Consider the following 14,747-nt stretch of genomic DNA (forward strand, 5'->3'; position numbering starts at 1 on the left):
TTGGCGGTGGGTTATGGAATATTGGGCTTTTGGGCTAAATATTAAATACGCACTATATCATACATAATACATTCATATGAATTGATTGAGATTGTGCTATAAAAAATATACTTGTTAAATTCGACAACAATAGCACCAAAAAAAAAGACATTACACAAAGTAGCTAATTAAAATACAATTAATACAGAAATTAAAATATACTAAATACTTATTCAAGATACATGTTAATTTTTATTTTTTTTGTTTATTGTTTTGTTGAATATTTCAAATCTTCGCCTAAAGTTCAGTCTTAGGTACAAGATATACCCTCGCTTTTACGACATGTCCATTTCCGAGCTTAAACCCTGGACTCACCGGAAACCCAACAATAAGTCCGCTACTTACCCTCCCTCCGGGAAACCTCACCGCACTCTCCATATATTCCGGGTGGAACTCCGCCCCTCTACTCCCTTCAAAATGGCTCGGCAGCGGATCCAACGAAAACGCAACCAAATGAAGCAGCCACACCGCCTTCGCCAGCGCCAAGAACTCGCCGTAAAATCGGCTCCTTGGATGGTTCCCGGCTAACAACTGCCGTCGCTGTTCTAAATCTCCAAACAGCGATTCCTCCATTTTTGGATGTACAATTGAAAGGTACTTCTTCGAGCAGAATTTTCCGAATTGGGATGTTGGTAGGATCCCAAGTAGCTCCATCGGATCCAATGATTTCATGTCGGAGTACTGCGTGAAGCATTCTGATCGGAATTGGTTAGGGTTTAGGATAGAAGATATGCTCCCATCTATGTAGAATGTCTCGTGGTCGAATCCTTGGAAGATTTTTCGGTTTACATATGATTCGAGTGAGTATTTGGCTTGTTTTGGTCCGACAATGGACTCTGTTATGGCGGAGTTAGTGCCGGTGATGGATTTGACGGTGGCTGTGATGTCCCAATGTGCCGCCTTCATGAGCGAGAGGAGTAGTGACGCAAAGGATCTCGATCCTTCTTTAACGGATTTCACACATGTTTCGAATAGCTCCGGCACCACCATCGGCGCCGGAGAAACTGGAACGGTGGATGGACATTGGAATTGACTACTGCAGCTGACTCTTCTCTTTGATTGATGCGAATGAGACCTACACTTCCTTCCGGCGCTGCCGTTGATGGTGGTGGCCGTCTTTAATTTCTCTCTCAAGTTATCAACCTCCGCCTCCTTGCTTCTCACCTCCATCTTCAATTTCTCCATCGCCGCCTCATACGGCGCCACCACGTCCCTCAGCGTCGGCCCCGACACCGTCTTATTAGACCTGTCAATGTTCATCCCGAAACTCCGCCGGAACCTCTCTCTAAAAACCCCCAATTTCCTCAGCTCAGCCACAACCGCCACGTCGGATAACCTCATCTTATCTGCATCCCACGGACAATGCGCCTCCTGTAGACTAACATACGCAGTCTTCATAGATGACACCGCTTCAAACACCTCACCCATTAACAACACCATTTCAATCTCCTTCTTGGTTCTGTAACCACTTTGCTCCTCCACCATCGCCACCGCAGCCTCCAAGTACTCTTCTGCATCTTCTTCTTCATTTCCCTCTTCAGTCTTGTACGTGCCTTCTTCTTCAGAACCGTCTTCTCCGGTATCGTGTTCCGAAATGTCATCGGTGTTGTTGCTGCCGGAACAGAGTGGGTGGAGCAAACAGGAGGCGGTGACACGGTGGATCATGTCGGAGAAATTAGAAACCTTGTTGGCCATCTTCCTAAACCCTCCGCCGTTTCTGTCAAAAACAACCAATCAAGCAATTAATTCGGAGTAGTTGAAGATTTCGACTGGGTTGTAAAAAGATTATCAATTCATGTATCGCGATCTCAGAAATCATACGATGTAAACTTTTGTTGATAGTGATAAGTTGGGGGGCAAAGTGGACAGTGCACAGGGCTCAATTTTTTTTATTATATATTTTTATTTAAAAATATAAAATTATAATAAAAATAAGGCCCTTTTTTTTCTTGTTCGTCCTGGGCCTTTAAGAATATTTCATTTTTTAGGACCGGCCCTGGATACGGTACAAGCCACACACGGCATGTCACGACACTTATAACTTATTTATATATTTTGTTGAAACGTCATGTTTTCATTCCTTACTTATAACTTATTTATATATTTTGTTGAAATATGTTTATAAAATACAGTATATTTTATCATAGTATTTAATAATCTAAAAGTTACGTTTTTCTTATTGAACAGCTCAATAACTATCCAATTCAATATTAGTTGAACGTCAACAAAACATTCACAGTGAGATTTTTAATCCACTGTCAGTTAGACATACATTGGATTTAATACATACATTTTACTTGTATAAAGTAATTGTATGCTTTTTTTCTTTTTACTAAATAATGCTATAAATTTAAACCTAAAGATGTCAAAAAAATAGTTTATGTAAATTTAATACATACATTCTACTTGTATAATATATAAAGTAATTGTATGTTTTTTATTTTCACTAAATGAATAGCTTAACCGTATCATAAGTTGTCTAGAAAAATGCACTTCAACCAAAAATTGAAAATTTAAATCTAATTTGAAACAAAAAGATGTAGATTTATGAAGCTTGTAATGTTAAAATTTGTTATAAAATTTACTTCGATATCAAAAGTAGCACATGTTTTGCATGATCGTTATGTTTCCGGATAAAATAAAATAAAAAAATTAATATTATATGAAAGAAAACTTGGAACTGTAACTTATAATGATAATTTATGTTACATTACATGCATGAGCGCTTGTGAATTTTATATTTTAGTAAAATCTTGCTTTAAATTATATACAAATCATTTATTATTTGGCATAGAGGGAATATTCAAAAAAATTATTAACTCTTACTTGTTTAATATTTTATTCGATTTTGACGAAATAGTGGTGATCAAGATGTTATCGGGATCCATGTCCAATGGAATGGAGTGCTGAAACCGGATATTTGATATCGGTTCCAATGATTTTAAGTTATTCATCTTCAAATTCCTGATACAAAAATTATTGTTGCATTAATGACTAAATAAAATAAATGTTTATACGAGAAAATAATGAAATTGCACCTGTGATTATGATGAGATTTGCATGCTCCACATAACATGCTTGGAAACATATTTCCTTCGGTTTATGTGTACGCTGTTTGAGATCAAACGCGATGGAGTTTATTTATAGACCACCAAGAAGTAATGCTTAGAATTTAGAAATGCATGAAGGACCTTTATGTTTAAGAAAACTTGCAATCAAGTCCTTCCACTTTTAAATATTACATTCTAAAAGATTTTCATACATAATTTTTAGACAAAATTGTATAGTTGGTCCCTGTGGTTTGCAAAATATAACACTTGTATAATTTCGATGGAAAATATCACACCATTGGTCCCCATGGTTTCAATTTTTGCATGGTTTGTCTCTGTGGTTTGATTATGTTTGATATAAAATTACTATTTTACCCATAACTAAATATTTATTGGTTTCTATTTTTTATATTTTATTATAAATTAAATAAAACCCCATTTTATTTTAAAACAGAAAAAACCTATTAAACCAAATCCCCCCCTTCTATTGGCTCCCACCTCATTGAATTCATCTTCCCAATGTTAACCCTCATTTGGAATTAATCCCCAGAACCACCACAAGGGACCTTTGTTTCCGTCTTTACTCCTTCTAACATCATCGGTGACCTCCCTTCTCCATTCTCTCATCGTCGCCTTCATCTCTAGGCAACAGTATTGTCGGAAGGGTGGTAATCTGCCTACGTCTTCAACAATCGATGGAGACTCAAATTCTTATACAAATTGACTTTTATACAAAGATGAGAATATGTGTAATTGTTCGTTATCGATTCACCCTCTTCATGTATGAGTTCAACATAATTCTCGATGTGTACCTCCATCATCAAACATTCATGACATCTTGAAACAAAAAGTTGTTTCTCAGGTTCAACATTAGTTTTATGCAGATTGGGCCTTCATCTTGAGACCATTGCTAAAGCCATCACGTAGGGATTTGGGGATGGAAGCGACCGACCCAAAATTAGAGAAATACAATGGCGGTGGATCGGGTTCAACACCGAAGAATACGGAAAATGATGGCATAGATGAGTGACGAATGAGGGGGGACAATGATTATTGGTTTAAGTGATGTTGAAACCACCATCTCTATATGGTATAAGGTGGTAAAGGAAGGGTGATGGCGGGAGCAGAGGAAGGGGATGGAAGAAGGTGACATTTTATTCCTTTCTGTTTATGAGAAAGGAAGGTGAAAAGAGGGTTCATGGTGGTATTGCAACAATGGAAGGGGTGGATGTTCATGGGTGGTGATCGGTAGCCATTGTAAAGGGAGAAAGGTAATATGAGTGAAGGTGAGGGGTTGGGCAGATTAGTTCTCCGATTAAGAAATAAAGGGAGAGAGGGAGAGAGAGAGAAAGAGAGAGAGAGAGAGAGAGTATGAGTGGGATTAGGTTAGGTGGGTATATTTATTACTATTTTCTTTTATTTTTAAATGTAATTAATAAAAAAAGGGTATTAAAGTCATTTTAATTGACTGAAGGACCAACCATGCAAGAACTAAAACCACAAGGACCAGTGGCATAATGTTTTCCATAAAAATTCGCGAAGTGCGATATTTTGCAAACACAAGAACCAATTATGAAAATTTATCTAATTTAAAAGAAAAAAAAGAATTTTAGGATACCGATATCAAGAATTTATGAAAATATGTCATATGTTTAAAGTTCAAACGTAGTTTGTGGTAAATGTTTGAAATGTATAAACATATAAGTAAAAGGTCATTTTGGCTAACTTCGTTAGTTTTTGGCCATTAACTCACACTTTATTAAAATAATACGAGGGCTTTTTCGTCATTTCACTACCACATTGACCATTTATGAATTGAGGTTGTCTTATTTAAAAAAAATGAAATAAATTATTTAATAAACAAACTCTCTCTCTCTCTCTCTATCTATCTCTCTCACTCCCCCTCTCTCTCTCTCTCCCATCTTCTATGTGAACCACACCTTCAATCCAATAAAATGAGGTTTGTGAATTTTTTTTGAAGAACACACACAAATAAAAAGTCGGTCCTTTGTTCTTGATTCTTTTTTACCAACCATAGATGAGATAGATAATTAACTCCTATTATAGGTTATCGAATCAACAAGTTACCTATAAACGCGTATCACTGTCGTGGGTCATGCTACCTTGGTTGTAAATATAGAAGAAAGAAATAAAACTTTGATACATGGTTATGGACTTTGTGCAATCTGGAACTGGTGCAATTTATCCATATATCACTAGATAGAAAAAAACGTGATCTAAACAAAAGATCATTCAATAATCTCCATGTTTGTTGTAACGTCCCCAAACTAAGACCCAAAAATTTCATTTTTAATTTTATAAAACAGTAATCCAAAACATTTTCATACAACCCAAAAAGACCAAAGTATGTCACTACATCATAACATATCTGAGTAAATCTCAAATGCGGAAAAAGGTGGTGTGTGCTCTGCAATCATACCGGACTCTTCCTTTTCGATCCTTAAGTACCTGAAACATAAACTGAAAAACATAAGCCCAAAGCTTAGTGAGTTCCCCAAAATACCATATAACATACATAATAAACACATACTGGGTCCCCGCCCCACATCGGGCCTCGCTCGACATCGAGTCCCATTCGGCCTCGGGCCTCGCCTGACATCGAGCCCTGCTCGGATTACAGATCTGCCATTCATTAGGCCCCGTCTGACATCGGGCCCCGCCCGGTACACATAATAAACATATAACATATAATCATGTTAACACATGCGATAGTCACAAAACAATACAATCACCGGGCCTTGCCCGACATCAAGCCTCGCTCAGTATACATACCAGCACATAACACATGCAAGAGTCATGCAAACACCTAGCATCCTATCATAGTAATCATGGGCCGACATTGGTGCCTTCGTCCCGCTAAACACAGTGAGGAAACTCACCTCAGACTACTGAATCTCACAGATAAATCTCTGGCTGCTGGCCCGCTAAAGTCCTCGCGTTATCAATCACAAATAACATCCAATTAATGATTGGATCTCGACTCACACTAAGAGCCCACACTAGGGTAAAAGACCTTTTTACCCTTTATCCAACTTTGCCCAAGGCCAAGGCCCAATCCAACTGTCTAAAAGGCCCAAATTCCAAAATAATCACCCAAAGCCCAACTATGGCCCAAATTTCCATTGGGACCAAATCCCTTCATGGGCCTTAAGGTGGATTATCACATAAAGTTAGCAACTTTACGTGCATGCATGGCTTAATGGGGTTTTATGGCTCAAAAGAACTTAACAAAGGGTCTTAACACATGCATGAGTCTATAAACACCTCAAAGCTTGCATTTTTATGGACAAAGGGACCAAAAGAACCTTATATCTACCATCAATCACTTATGGAGTGAATGAAGAGGCTCAACAATCATTCCAAGGACTCAAAAAGCACAAAATGGCACCAAAACTAGATCTAGCATCATAGATTAGCAAGATATGAGCTTTTTACCTCACAAAGATAGCAAATGATGAACTAATCTCAGATCCTCAAGCTCCAAGCACAACTCCAAATTGTTCACTTCTTCATCACATTCACAAAGCACCAATAAACACACTTTATGGCTCAAAACTCTCAAGATCTCACTAGGGGTTCGATTTCTAGAAAGGATAGGATGGATGTTGTCTAAACATAACCAAATGAGGCCATCATAAGGCTTAAATAGGGTGCAATACCCTAAAAACTAGGGTTTCATTAACCACATGTATGCCATGCGTACTCTATGTACGCCCAACATACGTGGACCAAAGGTGCAATCACTCCGGGCTAGTATGCTAAGTGTACCACCTTGTACGCCCCGCGTACTAGCTTAAAGGCCAAAAGAGAGGAATTTTCACTTAGGTTTAAGAAGAGACATACCCGAACATGAATATTACATTTTTTTCAACAGAAAAGAACACAAAATCTTGATTATAATGATAGAACGACCATAAATTAAGCGTATTTCACAAATCCAAACCAACAAATAGAGTTTTCAAAAATAATATATATAAAAAACTAACATATTAATGTGAAGATCAAACCTTGATGCAAGAACATCCACTATAACTTCATTTTTTCTATAGCTTCTCATTAACTCAATCTTCTCATTGGTCCTCTTCCAATCTTGCCCCCTTTTCCTTCAGAACTTGTACTCTAGGCCTAATTTAGTTTAAACGAAGAAGATGGAGTTTCTAATAGAAAAAAGAAGGAGGCGATGAGTTTTCTAAAAACCAACAACAAATCCCCACCCTCTATGGTGGCTCTTTACCACCTGCATCACCACCAATGCTTTTCAAATCCGATGTTAACCCATTTGTATCCCATTTTCATCCAAGGACATCTACATCTCTATTTGGGTTCGAAATTGTGTATGAAGGTCAAGAAAGCGGTTGAAACATGGGGCTTTTCTGATGAAAGGTGAAGAAATTTCGGACAACGTCTACTGTTCATCGTCTTGTCCACCTTCTTTACCCATCTCGATCAACAACCATCACAGGCAATCACTAATACAATTTATCGTCTTTGGAACTGAAAATCCCCTATTCTTCATCATTTTTTGGTTATGCATCATTCACTATGGATGGATTGGAAAACATGAAGAACTTGAGTGGACTTGTGGAGTGGTACGTGAAAAATGAGCGGCTACATGAACTGGTGAATTTGGTGGTGGACAGCAGTGACCGGAGGAAGGAATCGATGGATCCGGAAGAGTAAGCTCATATGGGCATTCAAACATTTTTGTTTTCTTTTTGTTTATGACCATAATTAATTTTTTGGACTTTAATCGGGTGGTTTGGTTGGAGAATATGAACTTGGAGAGAGAGAGAGAGATTTTTTGTTTATTAAATAATTTAAAATAAGACAAAGTGGACTAGTCCCACATTGACGATTCTATGGCTAGATTTGAACTAGGGACCTCCAATCTAAGAGACTTCTATCTCTACAAAATGGACTAGTCCCATATTGACGATTCAAATTTGATGGAATGCAATTTTATCGAGTAATTAGTGTACTATGTATATGTTAATATTTTGGAATCGAATCCAATTCCCTAAAATAATTGTGATAAAATTTTAAGATTGTTGAGCTTTTGAGTTTTAAGCTGAAATTGCTATATGAAACTTACTATTTGTGGTTCTAAATGAAGCAACTAAATACCAAAAGTAGTTAAATGTCAATGATTCAAGAGTAAACACTTAATGTAAATTATTGAACTAGCCTTACTTGCTCTGCTATGTATTAAACATCTACGAAAAGGTAAATATTGTAAGGCTTATTATTATTATTATTATTAAAGAAATCAATTATATATTTTTTTTACAAAAGCATTTGAAAATATTGGATTCTATTGTATGAAGAAGATTTTATAAGGGTGTTGGTACCCATTGATGGTTAATGTGTTCATTAGGGGTGACAATTCTTGATACAATCCATAATCCGATATGAAAATAAACGGGTTTGGGTTTGGGTTGAGATTTCTAATCTGATATGAAAATAAATGGGTTAAGTTAGGTTATGCGTTTGGGTTCGTGAGCCAACCCGTCAACTCGTGAAAATATATTATATGTTTTTTTTATAAAAAAAAATTATTTATTTATGAGTTATTACATACGAGTGTGATGTGTCATACTCAATCCATGACTCATTGTTACTCAAAAAAGACCATAAACCCATCGGTACCACCTCTTGTTGGCGTCCCACACCACTATCCCATCGTATAAAGTCACAAACACCAGTACAACTGCGCTCCACCGACCAACCATCGCTCGTCGCTCTATCCCTAAATCACCACCGTCAATGAAATGTACTCGTGAATCTATGATGAAACGTCCCAAAAATAAGACCCAAAATTTTATTTTTAAAATTAATAAAACTAGTATTCCAAAACATTGTCATACAAATACAGATAAACAAATTTATCAATCATCATGACATATCAGAGTAAATCAAGAAAATATGGAACGAGGTGGTGTGTGCCCTGCAATCATCGCGAGCCCTTCCCTTTAAAACTGGAAGTACCTAAAACATAAACCGAAAACTGTAAGCACAAAGCTTAGTGAGTTCTCCAAGACACCACATACCATACATATATATAACCAAGGTTGTAGAACTCGTTACTCGGTACCTGTTCGGCCGACTACTGAGTAGCGAGTACTCGGGAGTACTCGGATTCGGTAATTCATGAAGAAATAATTTTAAGGAAATTATATATGTCAAAATCATAAATTTATTGAATATATAACAAAATTAGATACATGTGAATACACAAAAACTGAAAAACACATAATATTTTCACTTCGTGAATAATTACTGAAAGTATACGATATATATGTAGTAATAATCACATGTATATGTGTTAAATAACAAATAATTAAGTATATTATATATATTAATCACCGAGTTGAACGATTCTTACAACACTGCTCAGTTTAGTAAGAGGCCGATCGGGGAGTACTCGGGATTCTTTAACTCGCCTCGGTAAGGGGCCGAGTAGCGAGTACTCGGAGGAGTAATCGGCCAACTCGGCGAGTTTTAGAACACTGTATATAACACATAACGGGCCCCGTCCAAATTAGTGTAACATGCCCCGCCCTAACTCACATAATGGGCCCCACCCACTTACTATAACGGGCCCGGCCGAATAAGTATAATGGGCCCCGCCCTAACTCGCATAACGGGCCCTGCACACATACAGTTCATATAAGCATAACATGTAATAGCATAGTGAATAACAAGCATACAAGCATACACACATACTAGTGTCACACATACAACAAGTATTCTAACATAACAGATTATGGGTCGGCATTGGTTCCTTCGACCCGCTAAACATGGTAAGGAAACTCACATCGCACTACTGAATCACACTGATAAATCCCTGGTTGCTGGTCCGACAAATCCTCGAGCTATCAATATCAAATAACACCCAATTAACAATTGGATTCCAATCTATATCTATCAAACCATACTTAGGGTAAAAAGACCATTTTACCCCTTACATAGCCCAAACCTACAATCTAAAAGGCCCAAAACCAAGTAATCATCCAAGGCCCATATATGGCCCAATTTTCCAAATTGGCCCTAAACACATACATGGTCCTTACCCTAAGGCTCACCAATTTTCCTAGTCCGAAACACTTGCACTCAGATGGCTCAACAAGGCCCTAAGCATCCAAGCCCATAAGAGAATGTTCCAAACCCGAAGCCCAAAACACGAAGCCCATCAGACTGAGTACGCAGGGGGTACTCAGCACATACACGCACCGTACTCGCTTGAGGGCTTGTACGCTAAGCGTACCTGCTTGTACGCCCAACGTACTCACCCATTCACCCAAAACTCGATTTTAACCCTTAATCCATTAAGACGTTGCTCCAAAACGTAGATCTGAATTCCCTGAGCTGGATTATCAAGTAAAGTTGCTAACTTTACATTCATGCATGGCTAAATGAAGTTCTTAAGCTTAAAAAGGACTTAATATGTGACTTAATGCATGCATGCGGCCCAATACCCCATAAAGTTGGCACCTTTATGCTTAAGGAACTCCTAATAAGCTCAAATCTAAAAGAACAAGTCCTTCAAACATCTTAACTCATCCACCAACCCAAAAGGGACCAAAAGCATAACAAATCAAGCCATAAAGAGATCTAAGCATTTACAAGTCAAGGTATGAACTTGATACCTCCAAATTCTTGCAAAAAGGGTGTTGATTCTGGATCTATAGACTCCTCACCAAGCAAAGCACCTTCAGTCTTCTTTACTTCCTTCACAAAGGGCAAAATAACCACCAAAATCTTCTCAAGAGCTCAAGAACACCACAAAGAAGGCTTAAGGGTCGTTTTAGGGTTTTAGGAGGTTTGGGGGCTGGTAAAGAGGCTAGCCCTAGGTACTTAAGGTCCTTAAATAGGGTACAACACCCTAAAATTAGGGTTTCATAAACACTGAGTACGCTAAGCGTAACCCTTGTACGCCCTACGTATGAGGCCTCGCAATCCCGACTGCCATTTCACTTAGTACGCTAAGCGTACCATGTGGTACGCCCCCGTGTACTAGCTTTTCAGCTGGTACGCTAAGCGTACCATGTGGTACACCCCGCATACTACTCCAAGGGCTAAAATGCAACATTTTCAAAATAAAAGGGTAATAAGGAACATACCAGAAATCCAAGTGTTACACGTGAACTTGTATAACTAAACAAGTTATATGGGTTGGGTTGGGTTGTAGTTTTTGACCCACGAACCCGAATACAAATATGGGTTGGGTTGGGTTGATATATTCCGACCAGCCAACCTGTGACCCACGAACCCAAACCCGACCTAATTGCCACCCTAGTGTGTATAGGCCCCATACAAACATATATGTCATATATTATCGAAGTTCATTTAAGAAATGAAAATATTATTATAAGGCTTAAGGGTATATAAGTCACGTGACACACTTGTGACCAGTTGGAGGGTGTGGTGTCGTGCACACTATCTCATGTGCCACTGTTACCACTGTTATGGTGGTTCGTAGAGTGTGGCACGAGACGGCATGGACGAATCCACTTTCTTCTTATCCCTTCCTCTCCTTTCTTCTCTCTTGCAACCTGCTTCTTCTTTCCTTTCTCTTTTCTTCTTCTTATTTGGGAGTATACCGGCAACCACAATGATGGCTTGTGGTGGTGTTAGTTGTTCATAGTAGATGTTGCCGGGATGAATAAATATTGTCGATACATGAAAAATAGGTAAAAAAATCAAAAAGTCGAAATTTTTTCCATTGCAGACAGAAAAATTAAGTATTGTCGATGCCACACCGGGAACCCCTTAAAACCGTCCTTGGGAATATATACTTCGCCCTAATAAAAAAAAGAGGTCCAGTAAATGATTTTACCATTGGGATCTATGCTCTCGTATGAATATTTGTTATGGTATGTCTTTATTTAGACAATTTTAACATAAAAAATTCAATTATTAAGTGGTTATCTGTGTTACTCGAATAACACTAATTATTCCAAAACTTAATACTTTATAAACTTATGTAATAAGTTTAAATGATAAAAAATCATCATATATAATACCATAACTGTTACATGATATTCTATCACTCATGCAATCATATAAACAAGTTTTTATTCATATTGGATGTTTTTTTTTACATAGTTTATCAGTCAAATATTTCTTTTTTTGACCACGTTAAAGCAGCTGTAAAATCATGCGTTATATTCTACATCTATTTAAGTCGCTAACATGTCACATGTCAAAATACAAGCCACATAAACATTAGGAAACTAACAAAAAAAATATCAATGAATTATTTATTAAATCTTGAATTTTGGGGTCACATACCATGCCATTTTGTAGTGATGCTTATGAATTTATTTATGTGGACTATTTTGCATAACCCTTTATATATGTTTTTTTTTATAATTTTGCTTTAAACAAGAGCTGAATTAAATGAACTTAGATATTTATCTACTTTTTTAAAATTGCCATTTTTGTTCTCCTGTGGTTGGACTAGACATTATACAAATCTGTTTGTTTAGAAAATACATAATATCTGATTGTCACTATAATTTAATAAATTGAGCTCTAATTGTTATATATATATATATATATATATATATATATATATATATATATATATATATATATATATATATAAAAGTTCAATAGAGAACCATTATTAATCAATGAACCAAGAAATTAATCCAAAACGTCGAAATTTAAAGCGATCAATGGCAAAAGGAATGATTGTACACTTTTACAATGGACGCACATGCACCGGATTATAACAAAACTCACTTCCTTTTTTTCGTTTAAAATTTTTTTTAGACCATGTTTTTTATCGAAAAAAAACCGAGTATACCGTTGTTCACAATTTTTCGTTCTCTTTCCAAAAAGATCCATGATGATATATAAAAAACGAACTTTTTTTTTTCGAAAAAAATTCACTTCATTTTCTTTGTTGAAAAGTTAAAGTCTATTTTTTTATATAAAAAAATTAATAAATATATCAAAATTCATGTTTTTTTGTACTTTTTAAACATAGATTCATATTCATGTAAAAAAAACGATATTTCAGTTCAGATTCACATTGTAGATTCACATTGTGAATCTGTTCATATTCATATTGTGAACCTGTTCATATTCACATTGTGAACCTTTTCATATTCGCAGTGTGCATACTAGTAACTCAGATTCACAATGTGAATCTGAACTGATCGAGCTTTTTCACATTGTGAATGCTAAAAATTGAAATATTTACAGTTTAGATTCACAGTGTGAATCTACACTGATCGAGGTTTTTTTTTTTGAACATTCTCAGATTCACAGTGTGCATAATAGTAAGTCAGATTCACAATGTGAATCTGAACTGATCGAGCTTTTTCACATTGTGAATGTTGAAAATTGAAATATTTACAGTTTAGATTCACAATGTGAATCTACACTGTTCGAGTTTTTTTTTTTTTTTTAGAGTCGGTGTTGATGTTTATTAATAGAGTAAAAAAATTAATATTTTTGGTATAATTTTTTTTTTATAAAAATAAACTTAAATATTGAAAAAACTAACAAAATGAAGTGGTTTTTTTCGAAAAAAAAATGTTTTTTATATATCAACATGAATCTCTATGGAAATAGGACGAAAAATCGAGAACAACGGTATATTCGGTTTTTTTTTTTTATAAAAAATGCGGCCTAAAAAAAATTTAAACGAAAAAAAGAGGTGAATTTTTTGGTAACGAGATGAATTTTTTGGTATAATCTGGTGTGTGTGCGTCCAATATAAAAATGTACATCTATTTCCTTGGTCGTTGATCATTATGATTTCTGACGCTCACGATTGGTTCCTTGTTCCTTGTTAATTATGGTTCTCTATTGAACCTCACCATATATATATATATATATATATATATATATATATATATATATATATATATATATATATATATATATTAGGTTAGAGACCCATGAAAACCAATGATTTATAAGGTAGACAATGAAAATAGATTGATAAAATAAGAGAACTTTAAAAATTCAATACTAAATTATATTGAAGTATGATTGTCAATGTTGGATAATACTGTACTAATAAATGAGACTTAAAAAATTCATAATTTTATTTTGGTTTTTTATTTTTTAACAGAAGATGGTTAAAATGATTGTGTAACGCCCCGATTGTCGGGTATCAATTTATGGTTATAAATTCTCATGATTTCAAGGTCTACTCGACGAGTTGGTGGCCTGACTCGTCGAGTAGCAGCGGGTTAGTCCGCGAGTTTAAGTGACCTACTCGCCGAGTCCAAGAAGGGACTCGACGAGTAGGAGCTGGCAGATGAAACCTTAAATCCCTGGGTTTTGCACCCTATTTAAGAAGACTTATGCCTCCTTTGGCCTCTTTGCAGTTCTAGAGAGCTCTTAAGAAACCCTAATTCGTGTGGTGCTCTATTGTGTGTGTATTAAGCTTGGGAGGGAGATCTTTGGAGAAAAGGAACTTGGAAGGCAAGGGAATTGGAGCAAGGAAAGTGTGGGAATCAGAATCTACCTCAGTTAGCATCTTCCAGAGGTATCAAGTCGTCACCTTTACTTCTTTTCCCTTCTAGATCTCTTTTTTGGTTGAGTTTGGGGCTTTTATGGATCTTTGAGTTGATAAGGTGGACTATGGGCTAGATCTGAAGTTGTAACTTCAGATCT

General features: G+C 36.3%; 1 protein-coding gene across 1 annotated transcript; it reads right to left on the bottom strand.

The window, feature by feature from the left end:
• Window positions 1-77: 77 nt before the first annotated feature.
• On the bottom strand, window positions 78-3,138 carry LOC145129385 (protein GRAVITROPIC IN THE LIGHT 1-like). Its single transcript, XM_079064078.1, has 3 exons — window positions 3,078-3,138; window positions 2,866-3,003; window positions 78-1,756 (listed from the first exon to the last, which is right to left on the bottom strand). Exons 1-3 carry the CDS (start codon window positions 3,125-3,127, stop codon window positions 277-279), a joined length of 1,668 nt encoding a protein of 555 aa, XP_078920204.1. The 5' UTR covers window positions 3,128-3,138; the 3' UTR covers window positions 78-276.
• Between the last annotated feature and the right edge of the window lie 11,609 nt (window positions 3,139-14,747).

Source organism: Lactuca virosa, chromosome 8, assembly GCF_052849685.1.
Source record: "Lactuca virosa cultivar CGN04683 chromosome 8, Lactuca_virosa_CGN04683_v6, whole genome shotgun sequence".
In the NCBI taxonomy this organism is placed as follows: domain Eukaryota; kingdom Viridiplantae; phylum Streptophyta; class Magnoliopsida; order Asterales; family Asteraceae; genus Lactuca; species Lactuca virosa.

Excerpts from the sequence above, each read along its gene's own strand:
- LOC145129385 (XM_079064078.1), bottom strand. The coding sequence starts at position 3,127 with ATGTTTCCAAGCATGTTATGTGGAGCATGCAAATCTCATCATAATCAC. Across the intron at positions 3,004-3,077 it reads AAATCTCATCATAATCACAG|GAATTTGAAGATGAATAACT; the intron begins GTGCAATTTCAT and ends TTTTTGTATCAG. Across the intron at positions 1,757-2,865 it reads TCGAATAAAATATTAAACAA|AAACGGCGGAGGGTTTAGGA; the intron begins GTAAGAGTTAAT and ends TGTTTTTGACAG.